The 14,182-nt window shown below is 42.1% G+C and overlaps 1 protein-coding gene across 5 annotated transcripts in view; it reads right to left on the bottom strand.

The window, feature by feature from the left end:
• MED13 (mediator complex subunit 13) overlaps positions 1–14,182 on the bottom strand; it is a 246,874-nt gene continuing 232,692 nt past the window's right edge. For 3 of the 5 annotated variants that reach the window (XR_011557594.1, XM_070735377.1, XM_070735378.1), the window contains exons 27-30: positions 9,756–9,904; positions 7,506–7,679; positions 5,236–5,336; positions 1–1,274 (exon numbers count right to left, since the gene is read on the bottom strand). Coding sequence is in view for 3 of the 5 variants with exons in the window: in XM_070735377.1 (XP_070591478.1) it covers positions 1,142–1,274; positions 5,236–5,336; positions 7,506–7,679; positions 9,756–9,904 (557 nt within the window). In the remaining 2 variants the exon portion in view is untranslated. The remainder of the gene's footprint in view (positions 1,275–5,235; positions 5,337–7,505; positions 7,680–9,755; positions 9,905–14,182) is intronic. The other 2 variants (XM_070735379.1, XR_011557595.1) reach the window with 2 other exon arrangements.

Raw genomic sequence — 14,182 nt, 5'->3', positions numbered from 1 at the left:
TAAAATAAAATAAAACAATTTATTATTATTATTATTATTATCATCTTCTTTAAATTCTCACTACAAGTTAAACCACCTAACAATATCACTTCTTCTTTTTTTTAATATATTGCCATTATGTTAACTCTGCAAATGTGTGATATAAAATTGCTGTAAGACCTGGTACCTTTATTTTTTTCTTCAATTTTATATAAACACAGTGAACTTCATTACTGTACACGTATAATCTGCAACTACAGCTTAGCTGTAAATCTCCCACACGCAAAGGTATGGACATTACTATCCCTCCCACACCTTCCTATATTCCCCATTAAACTGTACATCAAGACCAAATACAAATTTCTGCGATTTCCCCAGCCCTCCCCACCCGCTTACAAAAAAATAACACTCTAAAAGCAATCTACCGCAATTTTTCAATTAAGACGATTACAGATATAATTTTAGACCAATTGCTTTAAAGCAAAGAAGGCGGTATAAACCTTCTAGGAATTTTTTTTTTATAAAAGAGGTTAAGAAATATAAGACAATTTATACATTTAAAAACTTACAATAAATAAGAGATGCAGGCATTTTTTTTCTTTTTGAATACTAGATACTATAATCCAATACAAGAACATTGCAATGTTCCGAACACGTTCCATAAATTTTGTGTGTGTGTCATTTCTCCCTCAATCCTCAATCCTCCATGCTCAATTCTTTTTTATTTTTAAATATTTATAAACATGGCAGGGGCCTATGGCTCATAAACTCTTCACGAATACTGTGACCAGGTTGATGGGCGGAAGGAGAATGGATACTTGGCTACTCAAAAGATGTGTTATAATACATGTCGACTGGCGGGTTCGTCACTTCGGCCAGTCAGATATACGCAATACACCAACCAAAAAAGAAAAAAAGAAACCAAAAGGAGACAGGGGAACAAAGAACCAGGCTATGCGCCTCCCACCGAAAGTCACAATCCTTGGTAACAATGAAGGATGGTTAACAGCCTCCTCCACTTCCCTCTGCCCTCCGTCACAAAAAAAATAAAATATGACAGTTACGGAGAAGAATTAACTTGAGTCCTCCAGTGGAATTCCTGTTTTCCCTTTTTTTTCGGTTTGTTGTGTCTGTTCTTCATCTTGCTCGGTTTGGATAAAGATCACAGCATATTCATGATAAAGTTATACAACTGATTCAGCACCACAAAGTGAATTGGGAGACACGACCGCCGGTCCTGGGTCGCAGGGTCACAGGTGAGCCACGAGAGTGCATTGTACTGTTCCAACACAAACCTTGAGATAGAAACAAATCAAGAGAGATCGTTAAGAGGGAGGGAGGGGGGGTCTTTTTTGGTTTTCAGAACAGCTCAGTGCGGGGGGGAAATCCAGTGACTCAACTTCCAAACTCCACAAGCAAATTGAAATTCTATGGATCAGTCAGCAGATTAGACAGCTGCACTCAGCCCAGAGGATATAGAAACATAGAAGTCTGACGGCAGAAAAAGACCTCATGGTCCATCTAGTCTGCCCTTATACTATTTTCTGTATTGTATCTTAGGATGGATATATGTTTATCCCAGGCATGTTTGAATTCAGTTACTGTGGATTTATCTACCACGTCTGCTGGAAGTTTGTTCCAAGGATCTACTACTCTTTAAGTAAAATAATATTTTCTCATGTTGCTTTTGATCTTTCCCCCAACTAACTTCAGATTGTGTCCCCTTGTTCTTGTGTTCACTTTCCTATTAAAAACACTTCCCTCCTGGACCTTATTTAACCCTTTAATATATTTAAATGTTTCAATCATGTCCCCCCTTTTCCTTCTGTCCTCCAGACTATACAGATTGAGTTCATTAAGTCTTTCCTGATACGTTTTATGCTTAAGACCTTCCACCATTCTTGTAGCCCGTCTTTGGACCCATTCAATTTTATCCATATCTTTTTGTAGGTGAGGTCTCCAGAACTGAACACAGTATTCCAAATGTGGTCTCACCAGCGCTCTATATAGCGGGATCATAATCTCCCTCTTCCTGCTTGTTATACCTCTAGCTATGCAGCCAAGCATCCTACTTGCTTTCCCTACCGCCTGACTGCACTGTTCACCCATTTTGAGACTGTCAGAAATCACTACCCCTAAATCCTTTTCTTTTGAAGTATTTGCTAACACAGAACTGCCAATACAATACTCAGATTGAGGATTCCTTTTCCCCAAGTGCATTATTCCCCAAGTGCATTATTTCCCCAAGTGCATTATTTTACATTTGGAAACATTAAACTGCAGTTTCCATTGCTTTGACCATATAGATCCGTGATGGCGAACCTATGGCACGTGGGCTACAGGTGGCACAGGAGCCATATTGGAGAGCACACAAGACATCGCCCTATGTCAGCTCCAGTTAATTTTCTGCCTTGGGGAAGGCTGTTTTACCACCCCCGCCCCCGGAGGGTTCAGGGAAGCTTCAGGGAGTGCAAAAAACAGCACAAGGGGCAAACTGGAAGCCCAGTTTTTCCAAACTTTACCGTCCCAGGCTTCAGTGAGACCTGTGCGCATGTGCAGGGACCGGGAGGTGGGGATTGTGCATATGCGCAGGGGAAGTGTGGGGGAGGTTCACATGTGTATGGGAGAGGGAAGGGGTGTGGGTATTGTTAGTACAAGGTACATGGTTGTTAGGGTTTGCCATTGTAAGCTACCTATTGTAGTCTCTTGTACTATCACTTTAAATATTTTGGGCTGGTTCGCCATAAGAGGGCGCCAGTACTCCTTTCCCTCAATGATGCTTCAACGCTCAGTCATTTTTACTTTGCCTTGATGGGGGGAGTGTATTTGCTTAGTGCTTATCATCTTGTATTTGCTTAGTGCTTCTTATAGAATGTTTCTATTTTTTGTCTATATGTAAATAGTACTTATTAAGCATAACTAAGTCTGTGTCTTTGTTTCTTTGGCTTTATCACACACCTACGCTCTGTTAAAATTCTCTGCTCGGTGTATGTCGAAGGTCTCATAGCCTAGCTATACCGAGACATACCAACAGGTATGTGCACGCATGCTAGCACATCCACAAACCTCCTTTTGGCACACAAACCAAAAAAAGGTTCGCCACACTGATGCACCTCGACTCTTCACAATTAGAATAGAATAGAATAGGAATAGATGAGAATAGAATAGAATTTTATTGGCCAAATGTGACTGGACACACAAGGAATTTGTCTTGGTGCAGATGCTCTCAACGTACATAAAAGAAAAAGATACATTTGTCAAGAATCATGTGGTACAACACTTAATGATTGTCATAGAGGTCAAATAAGCAATGAAGAAACCATCAATATTAATACAAATCTTAGGATACAAGCAACAAGTTACAGTCATACAGTCCTAAGTGGGAGGGAAAGGATGATAGGAATGATGAGAAAAACTAGTAGAAATAGAATTGCAGATATAGTAAAAAGTCTGACAGTATTGAGGGAATTAGTTGTTTAGTAGAGTGATGGCGTTTGGGAAAAACTGTTCTTGTGTCTAGTTGTCTTGGTGTGCAGTGCTCTGTAGTGACGTTTTGAGGGTAGGAGTTGAAACAATTTGTGTCCAGGATGTGAGGGGTCAGTAAATATTTTCCCCGCCCTCTTTTTGACTCGTGCAGTATACAGGTCCTCAATGGAAGGCAGGTTGGCAGCAATTAAGCCCCAAAATTTCCATTACTAAGCAAGACCACTGTTAACTGAATTTTGCACCATTTCACTACCTTTCTTTAGTGACAGAGGTGAAATGAATCATGGCGGTTGTTAAGTTAGTCACATGGCGGTTATGTGAACCTGGCTTCCCCGTTGACTGTGCTTGTCAGAAGGTCACATAAGGGGATTGAGTGACCTGGGGACACTGTGGCCATGATAAATATGAGTCAGTCGCCAAAATGTCTGAATTTTGTTTATGTGACTGTGAAGATGCTGCAATGATCACAAGAATGGAAATAGTCATAAGTCATTTTTTTCCCCAATGCCGTTTGAACTTTGTGAACAGTCACTAAAATGAACTGTTGTAAGTTCGGGACTACCTCTACATCTTTCACCCCGTCTCCTTTACGGGGGGAAGAAACTAGAGAGGATTCCTTTTGGGGTTGCTCGGTGTGGCCTCAAACCACAAAATGAGTGGCAAATGAATTTAATGATTTTAAAAATTCTGCCGATTCCAGGCTCTTGGGAAGAACTTGATAGGGGTAAAAATGCCAAATCCAGTATGGACATCTGGCTGACTGTGTGGAAAGTAGTAGAAGTAGTAGTAGTAGTAGTAGTAGTAGTAGTAGTAGTAGAAGAAGAAGAAGAAGAAGAAGAAGAAGAAGAAGAAGAAGAAGAAGAAGAAGAGAAAGAAAGAAAGAAAAGTAAGAGGACGACGAACGGGAGGGGAAGGTGGAAGAGAAGGAGGAGGAAGAGGAAAAGGAGGGAGAGGGGCAGGAGGAGGAAGAGGAGGAAGACTCCTCTTATTCCAGCCCCATCCAGCTAAGCGCTCTTCTGTCTCTTACCTGACTTGGCTATGTCTCTTGGCCCAGTCTCTCAAGGTCTATAGCAGTGATGGCAAACCTTTTTCCCCTCAGATGCCGAAAGTGTGTTCATGTGCGTGTGATTGTGCATGTGTGAGTGCCCACAACCATAATCCAATGCCCGGGAAAGGTGAAAATGGCCTCCCCCGCCAGAGGTCCTCTGGAGGCCTAAAACAACCCATTTCCAAAATTCTGGTGGGCCCAGCAGGGCCCTTTTTCATCCTCCCCAGGCTCGAGGGAAAAATGCCCTCCCCCATCTGCCTGGAGATTCTCTGGAAGCCGGAAATGCCTTCCCAGAGTCTCCAAATGAGCTGAAAACCAGCTGGCTGGCACACACATGCACATTGGAGCTGAGCTAGGGTAACAGCTTGATATATGGCTCCACATGCCACCTGTGGCGCCCGTGCCATAGGTTCGCCATCACTGGTCTATAGACTATATCAGGAGTCTCCAAACATGCCAACTTTTAACACTTGTGGACTTCAATTCCCAAAAGTTGAATAGACTGGGGAATTCTGGGAGTTGAAGTCCACAAGTCCTAAAAGTTGGCAAATTTGGAGACCCATAGCTTATATGGATGTTAGAAAGGCAAAATAAAAAAAACCCCAAGCAAGCAGGAAGCTACTGACAGACCAAAACAGAAATGTGCCCAGTAGTTGGATCTTAAAATCATGAAAATGCATTTCTGCGATAAGCCCGCTTGCGCACGCAGGGAAGGTGCCTACCTGAGGACATCGGAAGTTTGATTCGAGTCAAGAGGGTGGGAGTGTTTACTGTGAAGTAGCTCGTCCGATTGCACTGAAGGCACGTGGAGGTGCAAAGAAGCCTTTAAGGGAAAGCAGAAAGCCCAGGGTCAGTGCTCAGTGTGTAGCTCCTCTCCCAATTCAATCTGCAAAGGATGCTCTATCTATGGGGCGAAATCTCAGAAGAAGAAATACTAGGAATTGTAGCTTAGGCCTCGGAAATCAAGGCAGCAATTCTATGCTAAGTGTCCTTGGTTACCACCATCTCTTAAAATTTATGGCTTTCAGGCCAAAGGACAAAAGTCTCCTCCTGCTTTGGAAAAGCAGCAGTGAAATTGTAAATTTCATGAACTTATTTTACAGGTATGTTGTAATATATCTGACACTTCTATTTGCCACAATCACAATGTCTTCCTTTACTATCCTTTCTTTTCTCCATTCCCTGTTTCTTCCTCCATTCTCATTTCCTTTCTTTCTGTTCCCTTTGCTGCCTCAATCTCCTTTCCTTCCTCTACTCTTTTTTCCATTCTTTCTCTCCCCCCTTTTCTTCCCCTCCCCTTTTCTTTCCTTTCTTCTCCTCTACCTTCACTTTTCCTTTCCTTTCCTTTTTCTTTCCTTCCTTCCCCTTTCCTCTCCTTCTCTCTTTTCCCCTTCTCTCCTCCTTTTCTTTTCCTTCCCTAACCTCTTCCTTTCCTTCCCTCTCCCTTCCCTTTCTTTCCTTTCCTTTTTTCCCCTTCCTTTCTTCTCCTTCCCTTCCCTCTCCTTTCCCATTCCCTTCAACCTTTCCTTTTGCTTCCCTAACCTCTTCTTTTCCTTCTCTAACCTCTTCTTTTCTTTTCATTTCCTTCTCTTCCCTTTCTCCTTTTATCCCAAAGGCGATTTTGAGAACTGAAGGAGCTACCTGGATGAACAGCAAAACCTTTAAAAAAACAAGAACCCAAGAAAGTCCAGTTGCCTCTTTGGAAAAGCACTTTTGGCACAACCATGACCTAGATCAGTGTTTCCCAACCTTGGCAACTTGAAGATATCTGGACTTCAACTTCAACATGGGGCTCCCTTTGAAAAGTGTTCGGAAACTCCAGATCGTGCAGAATGCAGCTGCGAGAGCAATCATGGGCTTTCCCAAATATGCCCATGTTACTCCAACACTGCGCAGTCTGCACTGGTTGCCGACCGGTTTCCGGTCACAATTCAAAATGTTGGTTATGACCTATAAAGCCCTTCATGGCATCGGACCAGAATATCTCCGGGACCGCCTTCTGCCATACGAATCCCAGCGACCAATTAGGTCTCACAGAGTTGGCCTTCTCCGGGTCCCGTCGACTAAACAATGTTGTTTGGTGGGACCCAGGGGAAGAGCCTTCTCTGTGGCAGTCCCGACCCTATGGAACCAACTCCCCCAGATATCAGAGTTGTCCCCACCCTCCTTGCCTTTCGTAAGCTCTTAAAAACCCACCTCTGTTGTCAGGCATGGGAGAATTGAAATATTCCCTTCCCCTAGGCTTATAAAATTTATGTATGGTATGACTGTATGTATGACTGATCTCTTAAATTGGGGTTTTTAGATTTTTTAATATTAGATTTGTTTACGTTGTCTTTTTATGGAGAGGGGCGGCATACAAATCTAATTAATTAATTAATTAATTAATTAATACCCAGAATTTCCCATTCCAAGTATCTTCAAGTTGCCAAGGTTGGGAAACACTGACCTAGATGATTAAGAATCTCTATAGCCGCTCTTCTTCCCTTCACTTCCAAAAAGTGTCTCTCAGAAATAAAATGAGAAAAAAAAGGGGGAGGCACCTTATGGTTTTAGCTCCCCATTGTTTTTCACACAATCTTTATCTCAAGCCGGTGCAGAAGTTGGTGATATATTAACTGCTCGCCACATTATCTATAGAAGGCCTGATGTTTATGGGAACTTGGGAGGGGTGACTTTCACAAGGGAACAGCCACAAAGCATTCTTTCAAGGGGTTCAAGGCCATCCTATGCCCACCCACCTGGGCGGAAGCAGAAGGAGGACCTGCCACGTGGCATGATCTGAATGGGCAACGTGACAAGTTTGTGGGTGGGGGACAAAGGATGTAAATTTTGGGAAACTTAGACTTGGGTTCCCCAGGCTAGGTGCCAGGATGGCTCCGGCAATAAACTGGAACTTTGAGGAATGCTTTGACTTGGACTCTGATTTAGTTTGGATGCTACCTGGAACCTAGACATTTCGACACACCCCCAAGCACCAGGATCTCCTTACCTTAAGAAACAGAGGGCACTGATTTTGTGCTTGAGGACATGCCGACCAAAACCAGTCAGGCAACGGACCTGCTTTAGCGGTGGAGACGAAGTAGCCGAGGGCCAACGGCTGCTGCAGGATGTTGGGGACTTCATCATGGGATTCGGTTGAGAGCAGCCGGTCTGTACCTTGACCCTGTACGACCAACAGAAAACTTGTATTTAGGATCAGCCTCAAAGGGTGATAATTCAGCAATTCGTGTGTATTACATTTTCCCTTAATTCCCCCTTCTTAAACATAGAAACATAGAAGACTGACGGCAGAAAAAGACCTCATGGTCCATCCAGTCTGCCCTTATACTATTTCCTGTATTTTATCTTAGGATGGATATATGTTTATCCCAGACATGTTTAAATTCAGTTACTGTGGATTTATCTACCACGTCTGCTGGAAGTTTGTTCCAAGGATCTACTACTCTTTCAGGGAAATAATATTTTCTCATGTTGCCTTTGATCTTTCCCCCAATTAACTTCAGATTGTGTCCCCTTGTTCTTGTGTTCACTTTCCTATTAAAAACACTTCCCTCCTGAACCTTATTTAACCCTGTAACATATTTAAATGTTTCGATCATGTCCCCCCTTTTCCTTCTGTCCTCCAGACTATACAGATTGAGTTCATGAAGTCTTTCCTGATACGTTTTATGCCTAAGACCTTCCACCATTTTTGTAGCCCATCTTTGGACCCGTTCAATTTTGTCAATATCTTTTTGTAGGCGAGGTCTCCAGAACTGAACACAGTACTCCAAATATGGTCTCACCAGCGCTCTATATAAGGGGAGTATACTATCTTAGAGAATACTATCTGCTTGTGAATGATAGTTCAACCTGCTGATAATTTTGGTGCTATTTTTGCCACCATCTCCAGCTCTATATTTTCCTTTTAACATGCTATAGTTAAAACGGAGTAGCATATTGTAAGGGTGGTCATACTATAAGTAACGTTGCTTTCAAGTCACATTTAATTCCTGGTGGATAGAAATGGCCCATTTATTTATTATTTGGATTTGTATGCCGCCCCTCTCCGAAGACTCTTATCTTGACAATAACATGAAAGTTTTGTCTTCTTCCAGGATTCTGGGGGTTTTTTTGGATTCCCAGAATAGCTTACAAGCCTAGAGGTTTAGGAGTTGAGCAGGCTGAATTGGAAGGCGGGGTTAAACGCATCATCAGTTTGGAATCATTGCGCGTCCACAAGAGAACCAAGTCCAGCCCTCCATGAATTTATCTAACGTCAACTGAGCTTCAACTGTTAACTGTCCAGATTCTGGTGTATTGGTGACAAAAATAAACTCTCAGTGCTTTGAATTCCACTCTTCTTCCTGGTTAATTGCAGCCGATAGGAGGTTTCCCATTCAAGTGCTTACTTGGTGGAACCCTGCTTAGCCTTTTCAAGATTAGCTCAGCCACCTACTATGATAATACTGTGGAATACTTTGTCCAGAACTGAACGCAGTATTCCAAATGTGGTCTCACCAGCGCTCTATATAAGGAGATTGTGATCCCCTTATATAGAGCGCTGGTGAGACCACATTTGGAATACTGTGTTCAGTTCTGGAGGCCTCACCTACAAAAAGATATTGACAAAATTGAACGGGTCCAAAGACGGGCTACAAGAATGGTGGAAGGTCTTAAGCATAAAACGTATCAGGAAAGACTTAATGAACTCAATCTGTATAGTCTGGAGGACAGAAGGAAAAGGGGGGACATGATCGAAACATTTAAATATGTTAAAGGGTTAAATAAGGTTCAGGAGGGAAGTGTTTTTAATAGGAAAGTGAACACAAGAACAAGGGGACCCAATCTGAAGTTAGTTGGGGGAAAGATCAAAAGCAACGTGAGAAAATATTATTTCACTGAAAGAGTAGTAGATCCTTGGAACAAACTTCCAGCAGACGTGGTTGATAAATCCACAGTAACTGAATTTAAACATGCCTGGGATAAACATATATCCATTGTAAGATAAAATACAGGAAATAGTATAAGGGCAGACTAGATGGACCATGAGGTCTTTTTCTGCTGTCAGTCTTCTATGTTTCTATAATCAAATTATAGTTTTGTATATCTGATTAAGCTGCCAAGCATCATCTCCATCATTACTGTGAACGAGTAAGCATTGGCTGCAGAATCATTTAAGGATTCTGAAGTCATTACTCTATCCAAGAAGAAATTTCAATTAGGTTAAAAAAAAACCCATTTTCTCCTGCAAAGTTACCTTGCCCATATCACCTCCATGAGTGAAGTGAGAACCTGGTGAGTGAACAGGGGATCCTGTTGGGAACGCAGGAAGGATGTTTATGATATCAGGGTCCAGATCGTCTCCAGTGTCCAGCAAATCGAAGAGTCCCATGCCATCTGCTCCATCTTGAAAGTAGAAATTCACAGGAATAGAAGAAAGAGAAAAAAACATTGACTAAGAGGAGCAACTCAGAGATTGGGTTTTGTTTTTAAAAGAAGAAAATATACACACATCCATCCAACATTAGACACAATGATTGTGAACTGGTTTACAGATTTGATGGGATCTGCTGTGATATGATGTGAATGGCTGCCCATCTCAAAACAATTCTGAACAGCTCTCAAGAAAAATAAAATTATGAAAATCACATTAAAAACAACTAACACAACTGGCACTTTTAATCAGCTTCCCCCCCCTCCCAGGCTATATCACTACCATAGGGCCTATATGAAGAGCCAAATCTTACTGACTTTCCAGAAAGCTAAGGCAGAGGGGGGGTGTCTTCCATAACCAACTGTGGTGTGTTTCCAGAGTCAATTCAAGATGCTGGCTGTCACTTTTAAAGTCCTACATGGTCCAAGGCCAGGTTCCCTTGAGGGACCACGTTCTCCCAGTCCTTTCTGCATGTCCAATTCGATTTAGCACAATGGCTATGCTGCAGATATTTATTTATTTATTTATTATTTTATTTTATTTATTTATCTATTTATTTATTAGATTTGTATGCCGCCCCTCTCCGAAGACTCGGGGCGGCTAACAACAACAAAATAAACAATGTAACAAATCTAATATTAAAAAATAATCTTAAAAAACCCCAATTTAAAAGACCAATCATACATACAAGCATACCATGTATAAATTCTGTAAGCCTAGGGGGAAGGGAAAAAATTTCAATTCCCCCATGCCTGACGACAGAGGTGGGTTTTAAGGAGCTTGCGAAAGGCAAGGAGGGTGGGGGCAACTCTGATATCTGGGGGGAGCTGGTTCGAGGGTCGGGCCGCCACAGAGAAGGCTCTTCTCCTGGGTCCCGCCAAATGACATTGTTTAGTCGACGGGACCTGGAGAAGGCCAACTCTGTGGGACCTAACCGGTCGCTGGGATTCGTGAGGCAGAAGGCGGTCCCGGAGATAACTGTCAGCCCAAAGGTTAGGACCAGGAAACAGGCCTTATCCCAAATAGCCCCTGCTCTATGGAACATTTTCCCTTCAAAGATTAAAATGGCTCCAAACAATAGCCTTTTGCAAGGCCTTAACAGCCTGGCTATATTTCCTTAACCCAGGGGTGCTAAACTATGCCCCATTAAGTGCCCCATTAAGTATCTTGGCTGCAATTTATATTTATTTAGGATGTTTTTATTGTTTTAAAAAGTTTTAGTGCCTCATTTCATTGACTGAGATGAGCGGATATAGAAATTGGATGAAATGCATGAATACATGGATGGATGGATGGATGGATGGATGGATGGATGGATGGATGGATGGATGGATGGATGGATGGATGGCAGTCACAGTAAAGGCTCCTTTGCTAGGTCCCACTATATCAGGTGGGCAACTATGACAATGCTATGACCTGTGGACTTCAAGACGAGGGCTGGACTAGAGGACCTCCAAGGTCCCATCCAACTCTGTTATGCTATTCTATAAGCTCTACAGTGCTCTGTATAGATTCTGAGAAATTACTTAACAGCCTGCTTTGTTACAATGAAGGACTTCTATGCAGGTAGTCCTCAACTACCAGGATTTCCATTGCTAGGAGGTAGTTAAGTGAGCTGAGGCCGATAACTGATTAAAGTAATCACCGCAATTGTAAAGTAAATGGTGACCTTGGGGATGTTACAATGGTTGTTGAGTGCAAAGACCAGCTGTAAGTTATTTTTTTTCAGCACCATGTGATCTGGATACTTAGCAACCAGCATGCATTTACAATGGTCGCAACCAGCAGTAAGTCCCAACCAGCAGTTCTATGAACCGGTAGCAGTGGCAGCGGGATGCTCCGTCCAGGATGCTTCTGAGCATGCGCAAAAGTGTTGTGCATGTGCAAACTGAAAACAACAGGATTTAAAACCTACAACTAGTGGCACCATCCCATAATCACAGGGCCGACTGCAATACCAAACAGACGGCTTCCAACAAGGGAAGTGTCAGCCTCGCTGTGTTTCATCCTTCAACTGGGCTTCAGCTCTCATGAGAAACGGGGTGGGTGGGGATAGGTGCTGGAATTTGGGAGAGGGGAGTCTGCTGGAGGGGCCCAAGTAAGTTTTGTTTCTTCTGGTGAATGTCAGAAGAGTTTTGTTTCTCCTGAGAAGTGGGGGGGATAAGGGGTATATTAGTGGCGTGCATTCCAAAAGCATGACACAACAGTTAAGATGCAGGTTGATTGGTTGTTTTCCCAAGGGGGGCAATTGAGGTTACTTTGATATGGGCAACTATCGCACCTTTTTCCTCAGACTTTGCTTTGCTTTCGATACATTCACTTCTGATTCTGATAACTCCCGCTATATAGATTGCTGGTGAGACCACATTTTAATGATTTAGCTTTACTAGATAAATGGTCAAAGCAATGGAAACTTCAGTTTAATGTTTCTAAATGTAAAATAGTGCACTTGGGGAAAAGGAATCCTCAATCTGAGTATTGCATTGGCAGTTCTGTGTTAGCAAAAACTTCAGAAGAGAAGGATTTGGGGTAGTGATTTCTGACAGTCTCCAAATGGGTGAACAGTGCAGTCAGGCGGTAGGGAAAGCAAGTAGGATGCTTGGCTGCATAGCTAGAGGTATAACAAGCAGGAAGAGGGAGATTGTGATCCCCTTATATAGAGCGCTGGTGAGATCCCATTTGGAATACTGTGTTCAGTTCTGGAGACCTCACCTACAAAAAGATATTGACAAAATTGAACGGGTCCAAAGACAGGCTACAAGAATGGTGGAAGGTCTTAAGCATAAAACGTATCAGGAAAGATCAATCTGTATAGTCTGGAGGACAGAAGGAAAAGGGGGGACATGATCAAAACATTTAAATATGTTAAAGGGTTAAATAAGGTCCAGGAGGGAAGTGTTTTTATTAGGAAAGTGAACACAAGAACAAGGGGACACAATCTGAAGTTAGTTGGGGGAAAGATCAAAAGCAACATGAGAAAATATTATTTTACTGAAAGAGTAGTAGATCCTTGGAACAAACTTCCAGCAGACGGGGTAGATAAATCCACAGTAACAGAATTTAAACATGCTTGGGATAAACATATATCCATCCTAAGATAAAATACAGGAAAGAGTATAAGGGCAGACTAGATGGACCATGAGGTCTTTTTCTGCCGTCAGTCTTCTATGTTTCTATTTAGTGAAGTTCACTTTTGAAGTTCAAAATGGATTTTTTGAGTTTTACTTTTCTTACATTCGGAGCGAAGCCAGACTGACAGGAAGGCAATGGGGAGGCTGGCAGGAGGTCCCAAGCCAGAGTCACGTGGTGTCGCATTGAATGACCTGTGACATGCTTTACGTTGAAATGTCATTTCGCTTAATGACCATATCATTTATTTGTTTATCTACTGAATTTATATTGCTGCCTATTTGCTCGTGGCAACTCAAGCCCGCTTACAGAATATAACACCACATTTAAAACAATAAAAACTAACAAAAAGAATCAATGGAAATCCGATCGGAAGAAGGTATAATAATGAAAAAAGTGCTGAAGTGTGCAGAGATGGATAGGATGTCTAAAAAATTAGAGGGGAAAGAAGACTCCGATTAAGAGCCGGGGTGGCGCAGCAGGTAGAGTTCTGTACTGCAGGCCACTGAAGCTGACTGTAGATCTGAAGGTCAGCGGTTCAAATCTCATCACCGGCTCAAGGTTGACTCAGCCTTCCATCCTTCCGAGGTGGGTAAAATGAGGACCCGGATTGTGGGGGCAATAGGCTGGCTCTGTTAAAAAGGGCTATTGCTAACATGTTGTAAGCCACCCTGAGTCTAAGGAGAAGGGCGGCATAAAAATCGAATGAATGAATGAATGAATGAATGAATGAATGAATGAATGAATTATTATAAGATATGGGGAAACTTCTACGACTGGCTAGAGAAAAGAACAATGATGAAATAAACAAATTATAAACTTTCAGACAACAGACTAAAATATAAGGAAAGCAAAGCAATACGTCAATAAAAGAATACTAAGCTATGCAGGAAAATTATCTGATTGAACACTCTAAATGAGTGGGGAAACTCCCCCCCCCCCATAATGTTTGTATTTATATGTTTTGTTTTATTTACTGTTTTGTTTATCTGTTTTTTCGTTTTATCATTTATGTATAACTTTTTTTAAAAAAAGATTCAAATAAATTAATATAGTACAGTACAGTGTTCCCTCGATTTTCGCGGGGGATGCGTTCCGAGACAGCCCGCGAAAGTTGAATT

This window comes from Erythrolamprus reginae, chromosome 1 (assembly GCF_031021105.1).
Source record: "Erythrolamprus reginae isolate rEryReg1 chromosome 1, rEryReg1.hap1, whole genome shotgun sequence".
Classification (NCBI taxonomy): domain Eukaryota; kingdom Metazoa; phylum Chordata; class Lepidosauria; order Squamata; family Dipsadidae; genus Erythrolamprus; species Erythrolamprus reginae.
This window is presented reverse-complemented; position numbering and strand designations above follow the sequence as displayed.